Below are 18,059 nucleotides of genomic sequence, written 5' to 3' on the forward strand. Positions count from 1 at the left end.
AATCAAACCAAACCAGCATACGAAGCATTCTCATACACCAAATCGAATGATTAAATCATACAAGCAGAAATCAACACCATTACAGACCAAAACCTACTGGAAAACAAGAGTTCTAACTTCCCGTACCTGGATTAAGCTAGCAAACGACCCAACACGCCCCCAACACCGAACGTACGAGCACAACAGCTCACGGAGCGAATGACAGAACTGAAAAGATCGCGAAACAGAGGCACGATATGGGTTATTTGGAACCCTAGCTGTGAAAGGAACGAAAAAAAAGGAACAATGAAGACGAAAATGGCTAGCATAGTACTTACATGGAGTAGGAGGCAACTTCGAACTAGCTCGACGACGGCAAGTGCCTAACCCTAGCAGAACGTACTTTTGGCGCACTAAGGGAAGTGACGGCTATGATTCTGAAAGAGTGAAAGTGAGTGTGGGATTAGGGCAACATAGTAGGATCTTATATGCTGGGCCAACCCTTAGGCCCACTTACAAGGGCAACCCACTAACTTTAGGACAGAATTAAAAAGGGGCCTTACAAACGGATCAAAGAAACATGATCAGATAGAGCGAAAACATTTTTTGTTTCACCCTTAATTCAATCCCGCAAACCAATCATTTCAGTAATTTGGTGTTTCTTGAATCTTTAGTTTAATTGAAATATTTTAAAATTTAAAATAGATTAAACGTTAACAAAAATACTAAAAAATGCTGAAGTTGTTTATAGAGAAAAAAAGGTGTATTAAATTAAAATACAATTTTTGTGATCACAGTTTGAAATATATTATATTTACTATGATTACAATAACATACATTACAGTGAAAGAAAAATGAAAGTTTGTATTTATAAGTGGGTAGAAGAATCTTAGCATATTGGTAGAGGAGAACCATTCCACTTCTTTAGGCAATCCATCATAGGATCAATAAACTTTCCTTCACATAATGCAGTAAAAACCTTGTCACATTCCTCACCAGGTGACTTCACCTTCTCCCCTGTTAGCAAACTTGTACCCAAGCTTTCTCTCACAAACTTATATAATGGGTAAGACCTGCATTCTTTAATTCTATTAGGAATACTTGAATTTCCATTCTCAACTTCAACCCTAGCATTTTCTACCTCCTTGGGCAAAAGGGTTATGAGTTCTTCCTCAAAGGCTCTTATCTTATGGAAGATTGAGGTACTTGAACTTGCCTCTTTCTCACCATTTTGCAATGCATGATCAACCAGAACTGATCTCAGCTTTTGCATCAAAGGGTAAGTTACACTACAGGGGTCATCAATGTAAGCGAAGACGTATTCATGATCAACAATTTTAAGCAAGTCCTTCTCACAGAATCTAGAAGGGTGTAACTCACCATTGATGCCAGTTGTGAGAACTCTTTTGGCCACTTGACTCACAGCGTTCTTAACAGCGTTCTTCATGTTTTCCTCTAAATGTCGTAGATCAATTGCTTGACATAATGCAACTAAAAAAGTGGAAGACATGAGCTTTAATATTTCTACTGCTTCAGCAGTCTTTCTTGAGGAAACCAAGCCTAAGGAATTCACATCTTGGTTATGTTGCTCAGCACTCTGCACGTGATTAGTGACAGGGTTCGCCAGATACTGAAGTTCTGAACAGTATGATGCCATTGCTATTTCAGCACCTTTGAATCCATAATCTAAGCTTGGATTGCGACCAGCTGTTAGATTTGAAGGTAAACCATTATTGTAGAAGTCATTCACAAGTTCAGAGAATTGGGCAAACATAAGCTTCCCAATTGATGCAATGGCCAAACGGGTGTTATCCATTGAAACACCAATTGGAGTACCTTGGAAATTACCCCCATGAAGTGCCTTGTTCCTTGAAACATCGATCAAGGGGTTATCATTAACAGAGTTTATCTCTCTTTCAATCATCTTGGTTGCATGTCTGATTACTTCAATCTGTGGTCCAAGCCATTGAGGTGATGTTCTAAGAGCATACCTATCTTGCTTTGGCTTTTGAAGTGGATCAATCTCATGTAACTTTTGTGCTTCCTTAATGTATGAGCTTCCATCTAGTATGTGTTCCATTATAGCTGCAGCTTCAATTTGACCAGGGTGGTGCTTCAATTTATGAGTCAAATGGTCTGTGAATTCTGGTTTTCCTTGCATAACTTCAGCAAAGATTGCAGACAAAACTTCAGTAAGAACAACAAGTAAGTTTGCCTCAAAAAGAACAATGGAAGCCAAACCAGATCCCACTGCAGTGCCATTAACCAGTGCCAAACCCTCTTTAGGTTGCAACTCAAAGAAACCTCCATCAATTTCAGCTAATTTAAAGGCATCTTTAGCATTGAGTACTTCTCCATTGGGTCCAATTGACTTGGAGTTTGGTCTTCCGATTAAAAGACCAGCAACATAGGACAAAGGAACCAAGTCACCTGATGCAGTGATTGTACCTCGTAGTGGAAGACATGGAGTTATGTTGTGATTTAAAAACTTGGTAATAGCCTCCATAATTTCGAATCTAATGCCTGAATATCCTTGAAGCAAAGTGTTAACCCTAACCAACATAGCTGCCCTTGTAGATGAATAAGGTAATGTATGAGAAGCCTCTGTACCATTACCGAAAATGCCGGCATTCAAAAATCTGTTAAAACAAAACCAACATTAATTATATCATGTGAGTGTGAATTATAAACTAAAATCACAACAAAATGACAAGAACTGCATAAATACACGTTCGGTGAACGGCAAACAGAACAAGGTGGTCTTTTTCCAAATGTTTCATACTAAGTCAAATAATTGCGTTCATAAAAGTCCAAGTTCATTAAAATAACAATCTCAATCATTTAAAGCCACTCAATCTCTAAGAATTCATAGATAACTCCGACATAGCCATTTAATATAACAACTGGTTGAAACATGCATTAGAGTGTTATCCTTGTTTTCCTTTTTTCATGACTATAAAACAGTAATGAAAGGAAAAGGCAAATAGAACATTAAATGTAGAATAAGGTTGTGGGATGAATGGTTATGGTGTTTTCCACGTAGATGGGCCTAACGAAGAACCGTAAAATCGGTTACTAATTAATGTTATGACATTCACGATAACATTTTTTATCTAAAAAGGTTTATAGTTTTATTTATATTTATTTATTAAGATCACAAACTTTTCAGACAACTTCACATGCGGTCTGATATTTTCTTACTTCTAATTCTCGTTCATTTCTTTAATACTTATTCGTACAGTATTGTCTTCATGTACAAATTTCGTGACCATGATTTGACTTTTAGTTGGATTATATCAGCTCAAAGACAAACGACAGAAGAAAAATTAAGAAATGACAAGTCATCTCTTCGTTTTCTGTGACTAGGATTTTTTGTTTATTTTCCGGACTTAATACACCGGTTTCCTCCCAAACTGGTCTTATTTTATAGGTTTAATCAATTATATAACTCATTTTTATTCAACTCATTTTTATTTATATGTGTTAATCTGATATTTATTTTATTTTTAAAGAATATTAATTAAATCTTAACTTTAAAAAGTATTTCAATTAAATTTTTTTTAAAATAAAATTATTAATACAGTTCAACTTTATTTATTATTTATGATTTTTATCACTAAATTTTAATATAAATATTAATACTTAATTTTATAAATCATTTTAAATATTAATATCGTTAATCGCATTAATAATTTTGTTATACAAATATTTAATTATGATGTCTTTTCAAAAGTTGAGACTCAATTAGCATCTTTCTAATGATAAATACTAAATTAATATATATAAAGAAAAGTGAGTATCATCTAATTAATTAAATCTATTTAATATTTTTAATATTAGACCATTATGACTTTTTCTTGCATTTATATAACAACGATAATAATAGTAAACATATTCAACACGTAGATAATGACTTATTTGTTCATATTTCAGATAAATATTAATGTAAGCATGGTTTTCTTAATTATACTTATCATTTTTATTTAAAGGGACATTTTTATACCTTTGTATCAATCCCTAACTTTTGTATCTATAAAACCAAACACATCGTGGAATGGAGACCACTCACCTTGTGCTAGGGTCGCCGGCCTAGAATAAGAAACAGAGAAATGTAATTCGGGAAAGGGTGATCAATGCTTCGTAGAAAACATGCATTTTTTTATACGTTTATTTCAATTTAGTGTTTTTGAGTAATGTAAAATATAAAAATTTTATTTTTAAAATTTATAAAAATTTACTTCCACATCTATTTATTCGAAAAATAAAAGTATAGGCTATTTTTCAATTTTAAATTAAAACATTTTAATTAAAAAAAATTAAACTCACAAACCTACCATATTAATTAAAATTAGACATGTTTCACGTTTGAGATATATTGGTTTCACAGAGGAATGAATTCTGCGAGATATTGTCTGGTCTATAAACATCAAGGTACCCACAACAACAGCAAAGTTAATACTAGGGAAATATATATTTTTTATACTTAAAATAGAATAAGGTTATTTTTAATTTAATTATTTATAGAATAAAATAGTAAAACTTTATCCAATTTAAATTTTTAAACATTTAATTATCTAGAAAAGGTGTCCCACCCTCAAGGACAAAATTTTAGGATAACACTCTCCGTCACTGACTCAAAAGTAAATTTAGAATGGAATGTGATATGTTGATGCAGTTTTTTCCATTTTAAAATATTTGTCAGAAGTCTTTTAAATCTTTTGTTATTTAAAAAAGTCTGTTAAAATAAAGGCATTTACTGATAATATAAAATAACTTTATAACTATTTAAAAATAATAAAATTATGTATAATTGAGTTTAATATTAAGTATCTCAAAATTTTCTAATAGTTGGCCGCTTAAAATAAACACCTCATTTGTCTCAGCTACAAAAACTAGCTTCAATTATGAACCGACAAATAACCTTGTTTCTAAATTTACTCAACAAATTTAAGATATTCGTAAAAAAATTCTTAAAATATCCCAAGCCGGTTATTTATTTATTGACTTTTTGTAACCTCATATGATCTTTCATTTCCACAACTTTTTTATGTTACTCTTTTTTAAGTATTTCATTTCATAACATAATAACAGGAGTTTTCTCAACAACAACAAAAAAACATCATAGGAGTTTTTTTGTTTTTTTTTTCATCCTCTCTCCCTAACCTTCCAACCCTAATAAATAACTAATGCACCGAAACTAGAGGTTATTATAGAAGCGTTATGTTATGGATTCTTTAATCATGAACTATAATTATTTATTTTTATCTCTTTTTTCATTTACTCTACTATATTTGATTTTATCTGAATTGTAATTCACGTTATTTTGGGACCGACCATGATGAGAATTTTTTTAATTAACAAATAATAAATGAAACTAGACGCAAGTAGAAAAATGACGCACCAGTGTCAAATCTAAAAAAAAAATTATAGATGACGATCTCCACCTAATTGCTTCTTGCACATCACTGATAACCCACCTACTCCCCATGTACCCAAAACATTAAGTTATTCAGTTATAAGTATAAAAAAACACCAAACCCACCACAACATACTAGGTACAATTAATTAATCTACAAAAAATGATTGTTCATATAATTTAAAATTAATAATTTTATCATAAATTTAAATTCAGAGATAGTGTAAAATAAAAATCAAGAGATAGTGACGAATGAATGACCTGATGAGTTCGTTTTGGAGGGCACCACCTTGCTTGGTTCTCCGGTGTGAGGTTGCACCGAAGCCCGTGGTGACTCCGTAGCTATCGGTGCCTCTGCTCATGCTATCAATCACCCAATCACTGCTCGCCTTCACTCCCCGCCGGCTCTCCCCCGCGAGCTCCACCGTGACGCGGCGGTCATGGCAGGTGGCAACCGCCGCCACCTGAGACACGGTGAGGGTCTTCCCACCTAACGTGACCAAGGGGTTACGGTAGTCCTCCACCATGCGCTTCACCTCGTCCAGGTGGCTACCTTTCAAAGCTTCTGCAGCCATGCCCCAGTTAAGTGGGTCGCTGGCGCCATTGCAAAGGTTGAACGAACCATTGCCATTGCTGTGGCTTCCATTGGAATATTCCATCCTGAAAGATAGGAGTTATATGTGGAAAGAATCAAATTAAGGTTGTTTTTTTTTTTTTGTGAAGATGTTGTGTGTGAATAATAAAAGTGTGGGGTTATAGGATGAAGATGTGCTAGGTGGATAGGTAGGTAGATGGGAAGTTATGGGGAATTGGGAAGGAAGAAAATGCACAAATGTGGGATTGCACGAGAATGGGAAATGGAAAGTTTTTGTTTTGGGGAATGGGGAAGAAAAGTTTGCTGAAGAAAGTGGGGGAAAAGGGGTGTATATATAGATGGGTTGGTGACATTGAGTGTGGGTGGGTAAGCCGATGGGTTAGTTGAGAAGGGGGAGTGGCCGTTGGATGAGGGAGGGGAATGGAGGGTTTGGATGGTGGCACGTGGAAGGGTGAAGTGTGTGTGTGTGAGGGAGAGTAGCTTTGGTAATGTAGGTGTTGGAATGGTGGGTCCAATCCAAGTTTTATTTGGTGGTGATGGGTCAATGTTGAGGTGAGTGTGATTAATATGAATTTTAAATTTATAAATTTAGAATTTCAAATAGATGATATAAAAAAAAAAAATACAACACTATGAATGTTATGATTTAAAGTGTTCAGACTTATTGAAAAGAACAATTACGTTATTAAATATTAGATGTTAAGCAAAAGGGTTGGTTATAATTATATAAATAAAAGGTTTAATTAGTCGAATGGTACTCACTTTTATTTATATGTCTCAATTTGGTGATCACTTTAAAAAATGTGTCAATTGAGTCTCAACTTTTGAAAAGATGTCTCAATTAGGTCCTTTTCAACAAAAGATTATTAACATCGTTAATGATATTGATATTTAAAATGACTTACAAAATTAAGTATTGATATTTATATTAAAATTTAGTGATAAAAGTCATTAATTAAGTTAACGACTTTAGTAATTTTTGTCTGAAAGAGACCTGATTAAGATATTTTTTTCAAAAGTTGGGATTAGATTGACACATTTTTAAAAGTGGATACCAAACTGACACATCTGAACAAAAGTGAGTATCATTCGACTAATTCAACCTAATTAAAAAAAATGTGATCGATCAAATTGGTGAAAAGAAAGTAAAAAGACAAAAAGTTGTAGTTATGTGAGAAAATAAAAGAGTAAAAGTAATTAAAATATAGTAAAAATAAATTGGAATGCCACAACCATGCATGTGGTGCACCATGAAAACAGATGTGCCAACTTTATGTGGAAAAATAGGTGCACGAATTAATGGTTCGCCTTCAATAATTTTACAATCATAATTGCTAATCTTACGATAATTGGGTTTAATTAAGAGAAAGAAAAAAATAATATAGTCCATTGCCGGTGAAGTGTTCTAATTGACATTGGAATATATATTTTGATAGAAAAAGTTAAATTTGAGATTTCTTGTGGTTTGAGGATTACACGTTAGTAATCCATATTGGTTTGACAAGCAGAGGGATTAATGAGATGGTTGTTTCAACCATTGATTATTTTCTCTCTAACTCTAACCATATCAACTGCGTTGACTTTTTCTGTTGTTAATGGGAATATACACTGTAAAAGTTTTTCCAACTTGGAAAGGATAATAGAAATTTTGGATCCATAAACTTTGTCGTACCAAACAACCAAAGAAATATAATGACGTGGAAGATACCATTACTTAATTTTAAGCTTAACATGTTTTGAATGTTAAATAATATTATATAAACGCATCCTATTTTAGTACATATCACAAAAAGTAGTATTCATTATTGTGTAGTTAATTCATTAGCTTCTTTTACAGTTTAAGTGGTCTAATCTCATAAATAATTTATATATTCTTAATTGTAATAAACTGAAAACATAATGGAACAATGTATTTATCTTAATAGTAAGTGAATTAGTTCGATCCACCAGGTTGTTTAATATTTTATTAATGAAAGAAAAGTTTAATGGTTTTCTTTGGTGATGGTTTCATAATTCACTAAACAAGGAAGCGATCTTTATGTTTTGCTTTTACTTTTAAACTTTGTTTGTATATTTGTATTAAAGAAGAAAATCTTGTTTGTGTATTTCTATTAATTTTATGGATAAGAATTTTGTTTCTAATACATGCATGACCTCTTATTAACCAATATGGGAAATGTTGGTTATATGAAAAATAGAAAAACATATATTGAATTGAGCAATAAAGTCATGTCGTCATATAAGTATATGTTATAGGAAAGTTTAAAAATAACTTTATTTCTTAAGTGTAGGAATGAGTTGGTAACACCATTTTATCATATTGGTAAAGGTGTTCCATTCCACTCCTTTAGACAATTCAACATAGGATCAATAAATTTTCCTTCACACAATGCAACAAATACCTTGTTACATTCCTCTCCCGGTGACCTCACTTTTTCACCGGTTAGTAAAATTGTGCCCAAAGTGTCTCTCACAAACTTATATAATGAGTAAGATCTACATTTCTTAATTCGATTAGGAATATTAGGATTTCCATTCTCAATTTCAATCCTAGTACTTTCCACCTCCTTGGGCAAAAGAACTTTGAGCTCTTCCTCAAAAGCACTAATCTTTTGCAAAATTGATGAACTTGAACTTCCCACTTTGTCACCATTTTGTAATGCATGATCAATTAGGACTAACCTCAACTTTTGCATCAGTGGGTAGGTTGTCCTACAAGGGTCATCAATGTAAGTAAACACATGTTCACCATCAATAATTTTAAGCATGTCCTCATTCAATCTAGAATGGTGTAACCCTTGATTAATGTCAACTGTGAGAACTTTCTTTGTCACTTGACTCACAACATTCTTCACAGTGTTCTTCAAGTTTTCCTCTAAATGTCGCAGATCAATTGCTTGACACAATGCAACTAAAAAAGTGGAAGACATGAGCTTTAAGATGTCTAATGCTTCAACTGTCTTTCTTGAAGAAATTAAGCCCAACGAGTTCACCCCTTGGTTATGTTGCTCCGCACTCTGCGCATGAGTTGTGACAGGATTTGCCAGGTATTGAAGTTCTGAACAATATGATGCCATTGCAACTTCTGCTCCTTTGAAGCCATAATCCAAGCTTGGGTTGTGACTAGCAGCTAAACTTGAAGGTAAACCATTATTGTATAAGTCATTCACAAGTTCAGTGAATTGGGCAAACATCAGTTTTCCAATTGATGATATGGCCAAACGAGTGTTATCCATTGAAACACCAATTGGGGTACCTTGAAAATTCCCACAATGAAGTGCCTTGTTCCTTGAAACATCAATCAAGGGGTTATCATTAACAGAATTGATCTCTCTTTCAATCATCTTTGTTGCATGTCTGATTACTTCAATTTGTGGCCCAAGCCATTGAGGTGATGTTCTAAGAGCATACCTATCTTGTTTTAGCTTTTGAAGTGGATCAATCTCATGTAACTTTTGTGCTTCCTTAACAAATGAACTTCCATCTAGTATGTGTTCCATTATAGCTGCAGCTTCAATTTGACCAGGGTGGTGCTTCAATTTATGAGTCAAATGGTCTGTGAATTCTGGTTTTCCATGCATAGCTTCAACAAAAATTGCAACCAAGACTTCTGAGAGGATGACAAGTAAGTTTGCTTCAAAAAGAACTATGGAAGCTAAGCCAGATCCAACTGCAGTTCCATTTACTAATGCCAAACCCTCTTTAGGTTGCAACTCAAAGAAACCTCCATCAATTCCTGCTAATTGAAAGGCCTCTCTAGCATTAAGAACTTCTCCATTATGTCCGATAGACTTGGAGTTTGGCCTGCCAATTAAGAGACCAACAACATATGATAAAGGAATTATATCACCCGATGCAGTGATGGAGCCACATAGTGGGAGACAGGGAGTTATGTTATGGTTCAGAAACTTGGCTATGGCCTCCATGATTTCAAATCTTATGCCTGAATATCCTTGAAGTAAGGTGTTGATCCTAACCAACATGGATGCTCTTGTAATTGAGTGAGGTAAAGTGTGACAAGATTCCTTATCGTTGCCAAAAATGCCAGCATTTAAAAATCTATTGCAATAAAATACTTATCAATACCCCAACCAAATTTATCTGAGTAACAAGAATCCACATGATAACTAATAAATACATATATTTAAAAGTATGTTCACTAAGTAATCACTAGTGCAAAATCACTCTTTCACTTCACCGTACCTAGAGGAAAATGATAAAAAGAATGTGTGGTGATATTTTTAAAATAACTATCAAAGAGATGTAATTAAAATAGGATATTTATCTTGGATTGTATGTGAGTCTGGATATAAATATCAAGTTTAACGTTACCTAACACTATTTAAGGCTACCATCATTTTTAGATTTAACTTTCAAAACATATGATTAATCTTAAAGTTTAATAACTAATTTGGTCCTCTACTTTTATTTGAACTTTAGGAAAGATTTCTAATATTTTAAAAATTAATATCATTGTCATTTTTGTTTGACTAACGTTAAGATTGTGTCTGTACATGTAATGTATTAATGGGATAATTTTTTTTTTAATTTAAAAAAAAAAACTGTTACATGTCATGACATGATTATGTCAGATGACACTATCACATGTCATGCCATTGTCACATGATATGTTTGTTTTTAATTTAGTTTCTATTAATAATTTTGATTTAATTTAATCCTCTTTTTTTTTTTAATGAAGTAATTTGGCTATCTCCAATTTGAATCAAAATTATGAATAGTGAATTAAATTGAAAACAAACATTGTCATGTCATGGTCACATGACAAGACCATAACTAGACACAAGATATTTTTTTAATTAAAAAAAGTTGAAAACTCCATCCATTAACATATCCATTAACATGTGGGTGTAAGGACATGATGTTAATAATTTAATAATATTTTATTTATTTTCTACCACCTTTATGTAGAACCTTTACACAAACATATACCCCATTAATTGTTTGTTTCTCTTTTAATTTTTCATATAATGACCAAGTTTGAAATGAAATTATAAAATGGTGTACATAAACAAATGACGATCATTATTTTTATCTTCTACTAATAGTTTGGAGAGACCATTTTGTCTTTTTCTTTTGCATTTTTGTATTTAAATGATGACAATCATAGTAACAAGTATTTTGTATATTTTTGTCGTTACATCTTATTTTACTTTTTTCTTTATTTAAACAGCATGTTCTTTTAAGATAATTGTTGGTGTAAACTTTATACTTTCTTCTACAATCTTATTTGAAGGGAAAATTATATCCTTTCTATTACTTATAACATTATCTTTATGAATTTTGTATAAAGAAAGATTTATTAAAATAAAGTTACGAGGAATTACAGAAAGAATGACCTGATGAGTTCGTTTTGAAGAGTAACACCATGGTTGGTTCTCCTGTAGGAGGTTCCACCGAAGCCTGTGGTGATCCCATACGTATCAACGCCGTTCACCAAACTCTTGAGTCACCCAATCACTGCTACTTTTTACACCATGTCGGGCTTCCTCCGCCAGCTCCACCCTCACGCCGCCGTTAGCAACCGCCGCCACCTGAGACACGGTGAGGCTCTTCCCACCTACCGTCACCACGGGGTTACGGTATTCCTCCACCATGCGCTTCACCTCCTCAAGGTGGCTACCTCTCAAAGCATCCGCAGCCATGCCCCAGTTAAGTGGGTCACTGTTACTGTAACCATTTCCATTCTTGCATTTTTCCTTTGAATATTCCATCCTAAAAAACACTGGTCGGATATACAGAAACTGTATATAGCACGTGGGACAAATCGAATTAAGGTTGTTTTGTTCGTGATTTGCACAATGTGGGATTTTCCTGGGTATAGAGAGAAACAATGGCAGGTATATATAGAGATCCATCAATGGAGGCAGTGAGTGAGTGCAGTATTTTATTTATTCATCATTGATCAGGGTGACAAGGCAAACATTATAAAAATAAATTTTCATTAATGTATACCACGTATTCGTACTTGTTTTGTAATAGATTAGAGTGGATTTCCAGAATTTAAATTTGGAAAATTATACTTTAAATTTTAAAAGTTTGGATTCCAAAAAGATTGAAGTTAAAAGGATATGATACCTTTGACACCACTCAAAATTTTCGATCTCTTCCCACAACTATTTTTATCATTTTTTTAAGTTAAAGAATGGTTTTATTCATTGATTTTTGACCGTAAACTTAGAATTTATTCATGTTTAAAATTTTAATATATTTTAATTTTTAAAAATTAAAAATGAATAAATATGATTATTTTAATTTAATTATGGTAAATTCTTTTGCTATGTCAAATATATTTTCTTATATTATTTATCTTATTTATATTTAACATATTTTTAAAAATATATTTAATACATAAAAAAAATTGATTTAATAGGTTAAAAATATATTTATTCATTCTTAAAGTTCAAATATTAAAATCTATCCAAGTTGATGAAAAACAATTCGAACTTCACATTAAAATTAAAGAACTAAAATTATATATGATTATTTTTTCACATTAAATGAAGAATTAAAAGCATATTTGATTTTTTTTATTTGATGTTTTTTATTAAAAGATGTTAAATGTGTTTAATGAGAAGTAAAGTTTGTCAAAATAGTTTTTTTTTTTCTAAAGTTAATCATTTACAACTTTTGCACATAATAATAAAATAATAATAGTGGGTTGGGTAACCGATTTTCTGCCATTTGAGATTCAGTGAAATGAATATTTTGTAGTACAGTAATCTTGCAAATTATTCGAAGGCTTCTTTATTCAGTCGTGAAACTTTTCTCCTTTAGGCTACGTTGTTTTGAGAGGAAGGATTAGAAGGAGAAGGAGAGGAAGAAATGGGAATGATTAGAAGATGAAGTTGATGTTGTTCTTTTTAAGGGATTAGGAAGTGATTTTAGAGTAGATTAGAGAGTAAAATTTGTGAAAGTTTGTAATTGAATTGAGTGATGTGACATATTAAAAAAAATTAATAGATAAAAAAATGAGATTACCAAAATATCCCTAATGTTAAAAGTAATATAAAATGCTATATAAATCATTTAGAATAATTTATTTAATTTCTATTAATTGTGTGAAATAATATAAATATATTTATAAAAAAATGAATAATCAAATTTATTTGGTATGAAATTAAATTTAACATTTATCAATTTAATATTTACATGAAAAATAATTTATTTATGTTATATATATTTTTTGTTTTTAAGTCTTTGAAATATAATTTTTTTTTATTTGATATGAACATATTTTTTTTAATTTGATTATGTTTGTTAATAATATAGGTAACATTTTTTAATAAATTTTTTTCTTTTTTTCAAATTTTATAGAATTATATATTGTTTATATATTTTTAACTTTTATATTTATAGATGTTTGTTAATAATAAAAATTTATTTATTTTTATTAATAAATTAAAACTAAAATTAAAAGATAAATTTATGTGAAGAAATAAGAAAAAAGACAACACTGTGTGAACACGTGTCAAAAAATTACGAGGATAAGAGAGGTTAAAAATAAATATGACGAGGATAAAATGGTAATTTTGTATCCATCACCTTCTAATATCTTCCATAGTAGAGGGATGGAATTTTTTAGTCATCCCTCTAATCCATCCCTGTCATTCCCTTGCATCATCCCAAAAAGAACAAGGTGATCACTCTCCATGCCTTCCTCTCCAATCCTCTTAAACAAGGATTAGGAGGAGAGGGAGAGGAAGAGAAGGGAAGGATTAAAGGGTGAAGTTGATGTTGTTCTTTTTAAGAGATTAGGAGGTGATTTCAAAGTAGATTAGATAGTGAAATTTGTGAAAGTTTGTGATTGAATTGAGTGATGTGACATATTAAAAAAATTAATAGATAAAAAAATGAGATTACCAAAATATCCCTAATGTTAAAAGTAATATAAAATGCTATATAAATCATTTAGAATAATTTATTTAATTTCTATTAATCGTGTGAAATAATATAAATATATTTATAAAAAAATGAATAATCAAATTTATTTGGTATGAAATTAAATTTAACATTTATCAATTTAATATTTACATGAAAAATAATTTATTTATGTTATATATATTTTTTGTTTTTAAGTCTTTGAAATATAATTTATTTTGTTTGTTTAATATGAACATTTTTTTTTAATTTGATTATGTTTGTTAATAATATAGGTAACATTTTTTAATAAATTTTTCTTTTTTTCAAATTTTATAGAATTATATATTGTTTATATATTTTTAACTTTTAGATTTTTAGATGTTTAATAATAATAAAATTTTATTTATTTTTATTAATAAATTAAAACTAAAATTAAAAGATAAATTTATGTGAAAAAATAAGAAAGAAGACAACACTGTGTGAACACGTGTAAAAAAATTACAAGGATAAGAGAGGTAAAAAATAAATATGACGAGGATAAAATGGTAATTTTGTATCCATCACCTTCTAATTTCTTCCATAGTAGAGGGATGAAATTTTTTAACCATCCCTCTAATCCATCCCTGCCATTCCCTTGCATCACCCCAAAAAGAACAAGGTGATCACTCTCCATGCCTTCCTCTTCAATCCTCTTGAACAGTACATCCCCTCAAAAGAACGTGGTCTTAAACTTAGCTTTTCTTCTTCTATTTCTTTTAATTTCTTAGTATAAATCAAAGTGTTTCAAAACTAGGGAGTGAAACATGCCTGTCTAGGATAGAGGAAACATATTTCAGGGCTTCTTCTCCATTTTCTCGCCTTTTGGACTTTTACACATTACAGGTTTAAGGGCTTTGGTAAGTGAGAAGGACTTTATTGTAAAACTTAATAAAAAGTACACAATTTTTTATAAATTTATTATAAATGTTAACAACATTTTTATCATATTAATTATTTTTTTATTAACATAAAAATATGGACACCAAATTTGCAGGGACTTATATTTCCACTAGTACTGTATAAACAATAAACAACTTACAAAATCTCTGAATTTTGTTATGGTTTGAATTGTCTACGGTGGCTGATCGTTTTAGAGGTAGGGAAGGGTCATAATCCCCTCAAAATTTTGAAATTTTCTTAATTATATACTAGTGTACACACATTACATGTGCTTTCGCACATGTGTGTACACATTTTTTAAATATACATGATATTAAATTATATTTATTAATGATAAAGTGAAATATAAAATGAAAAGATGAGAGAATAACGGTGGATAAATAGAGAGAAATAGGAGAGTAGAGATAGATAACTTTATAAAAAAATTTGTAAAAGTAACTGTCAATTTTCAAAAATTTTATAAATAATTATATTTTAAAAGATAAAATTAATATTTTAAAATGTGAAAACAAAATAAGGAATCCCTTATATATATATATATATATATATATATGTATATATACACGTGTACATATATATATATATATATATATATATATGTATATACATATACATATATATATATATATATATGTATATATATATACATATATATATATAGATATTTTGTAAATTAGCGTCCACACAAGGGTTATCGCGCTTGTGTATACACGCAACTTTTAGAGATATTTTTTTAGTTATGAATGATTGTATGTTAATAGGTGATAATAATGTGATGTTATTAAGTTAATATATAAAATAAATTTATATTTATTAAAAATAAAGTGAAATGAATAGAGAAATTAATTGTTGATGAATAAAAAAAATATATACAATTTTATAGAAAATAAGTAAAAATAACCATTAATTTTAAAAAATTTAATAAATAATTGTATTGTAAAGGATAAAATTGGTATTATGAAATGTGAACACAAAAGAGGGAATCCTCTTTATATATTGTTATAGATATATTTGAAATTTTTTAAATTGTAGGTAGTATATTTTGGGAATTGATGAAAATTAAATTGTGTATTTTTTTTTTATAAAGCACATCTTATGTTGATAGATAATTAAATATAATAAAGAATAAAAATATTTAGATTTAATTTATCTTTTGGTCCTTATTTTTGTCAAAAAAAGTGACACTAAGATTATGTTAATTACACCAACAAAGAAAACCATCCATATTAAGATTTTCAATTTTAGTGAAAAAGTCATTGATCAATTTCAATAAATTTAACGAAATTTATCATAAAAGATCAAATTGCATTCGTTTTTCAAAAATCAGGACCAAATTGAGACAAATAACTAAAGGACTAACTTAACATTTTTAAACAAAAACATGAATAAAAAGAGTAATTAAACCAAATATTTATTAAGATGATTTTTATTTTCCTTTTCATTGTCTTTTTAGTTTTTTACAAATTGTAGTCATCTCTCACTTTCATATTTTCTTATTGTTTTGAAGACACAATTTGTTTGCTCTCATTTCTCATTTATCCTATTCCTTTCTTGTCTCTTGTCTCGATAATGAAAATATTACTTTTTATTTCATGAGTTTTTTGTATATTCATTTTTTTTATAATTACGTGTCTTAATTTTTATTGGATTATAATAACTTATTTTTTAATATTATTTACAACGAATGTATATCGATAAAGAATAAAAAAATAAATTCATTTTTTAAAAGTGATAAAAAAGAAACTATTAATGAAAACAAGATAGATCCTACTTCTTCACATACTTTGAAACATTATACTAAAGATAAAATTATTAAGTTAGAGAAGCCATTTTTTGAAACATTATATTAATGATCGAATCTAATAATTTTAAAATTATATTACTTCGATCCTTTTAATACTTTTAGTCAAGATCCATCATTATCAATCCATAAATGGCATGGCGTTGTTTCATCTATTTGTTTTTTCCTAACTTTTACCTTCACGTTTCCTCTAACTTCTTCCATGTCTTTGACTTCTTTTTCTTTATGTTTACGAAAATATTTAAGAGACTATGAACCAGCCATTAAAAAAATATATAGTATGTAACAAAGTTTAATTTCAAGTTCAATCGATTTTAAATATAAAATACTAACATTTATCTAAAATTTCTATATTAATCCTACGTGAGGTACTAGAAAAGTTATTTAAAGTCTCTTGACCCTAATTGCTAGGATGACAATGAATTGTTCCTCACTATTATTTGTTCAACAACCTTTAATCAGTATAATAAAAGTCACTCTTCATTATATAATATTCTCTAATTATTTGTATTAACTATAAATAGGAATATGATCGGATAAGATAAATTACACCTAGTAATCTTGGTAGTAGTTTCTCATACTTTACCCACTAAATAAATATGTATTGTATCGATTCTCATATTCGTACGGGTATTCATACATTTTTTTAATATTTACATATATTTGTGAGTATTTACAAAAGAAAAATTAAAATATTTAACAACTTATTTTAATCGTAAATTCAAATAAAATACAATACATAACATTCATAAATTTCAAACAAAATTCAAATAACTATTTAAATAATGTTAAATGACAATTTATAAAGAAATAGAAATTTTTTAAAACCAATTAATAAAAAATAATTAATTCAAAATCAATATGTTAATATTTAATCATGTTTTTTTATAGCAGGTACGTGTATCCATGGACGAGTACGAATACTATAATACTCGTACCCCGTTAACATGCGGATATAAAAAATATTTGTATTTGTTACCCGCGAATATCTATTTACAGTATCTATTTTCTACCTATTATAGGTTTTATTCGCAAATACCTATAGATACGGATTTTGTTTATATCTCTAATTCCGAACCTCCTATTTTTAATAACATAGAGACAAACAAGTAATCAAATTAATATAATAGGATAAAATAACAAACACGTTTATTAGAAAAATTAGTCTTCAAACATTTAATTAAAAAATATAAAATTTTTGAGAGAACTTGAAACTAAAAAAATAAGTAGAAAATATAGTTTGTTACGTCATAAATTAATCAATGTCATTAAACCAGCAAAACATCGTACATTTATTTATAAAATATGATATAAAATTTGTAAAAAAATTATTATAAAAGAGAAATTCAATTTTATTTCAAAGTTTAAAAACTAAAGTATAATTAACCATTATAAGAAAATTGATAAAAAAATTCATACCAATTTGTAAACATCAATTAATTTTAAAA

The 18,059-nt window shown here is 29.5% G+C and overlaps 1 protein-coding gene and 1 pseudogene across 1 annotated transcript; both read right to left on the minus strand.

Annotated features, from left to right (window-relative positions):
• Positions 1–745: 745 nt before the first annotated feature.
• Positions 746–6,304, minus strand: LOC114191008 (phenylalanine ammonia-lyase 2). Its single transcript, XM_028080127.1, has 2 exons — positions 5,657–6,304; positions 746–2,618 (listed from the first exon to the last, which is right to left on the minus strand). Exons 1-2 carry the CDS (start codon positions 6,052–6,054, stop codon positions 869–871), a joined length of 2,148 nt encoding a protein of 715 aa, XP_027935928.1. The 5' UTR covers positions 6,055–6,304; the 3' UTR covers positions 746–868.
• Positions 6,305–8,169: 1,865 nt separating this feature from the next.
• LOC114190125 lies at positions 8,170–11,811 on the minus strand (annotated as a pseudogene).
• Between the last annotated feature and the right edge of the window lie 6,248 nt (positions 11,812–18,059).

Source organism: Vigna unguiculata, chromosome 7 (assembly GCF_004118075.2).
Source record: "Vigna unguiculata cultivar IT97K-499-35 chromosome 7, ASM411807v1, whole genome shotgun sequence".
NCBI lineage: Eukaryota > Viridiplantae > Streptophyta > Magnoliopsida > Fabales > Fabaceae > Vigna > Vigna unguiculata.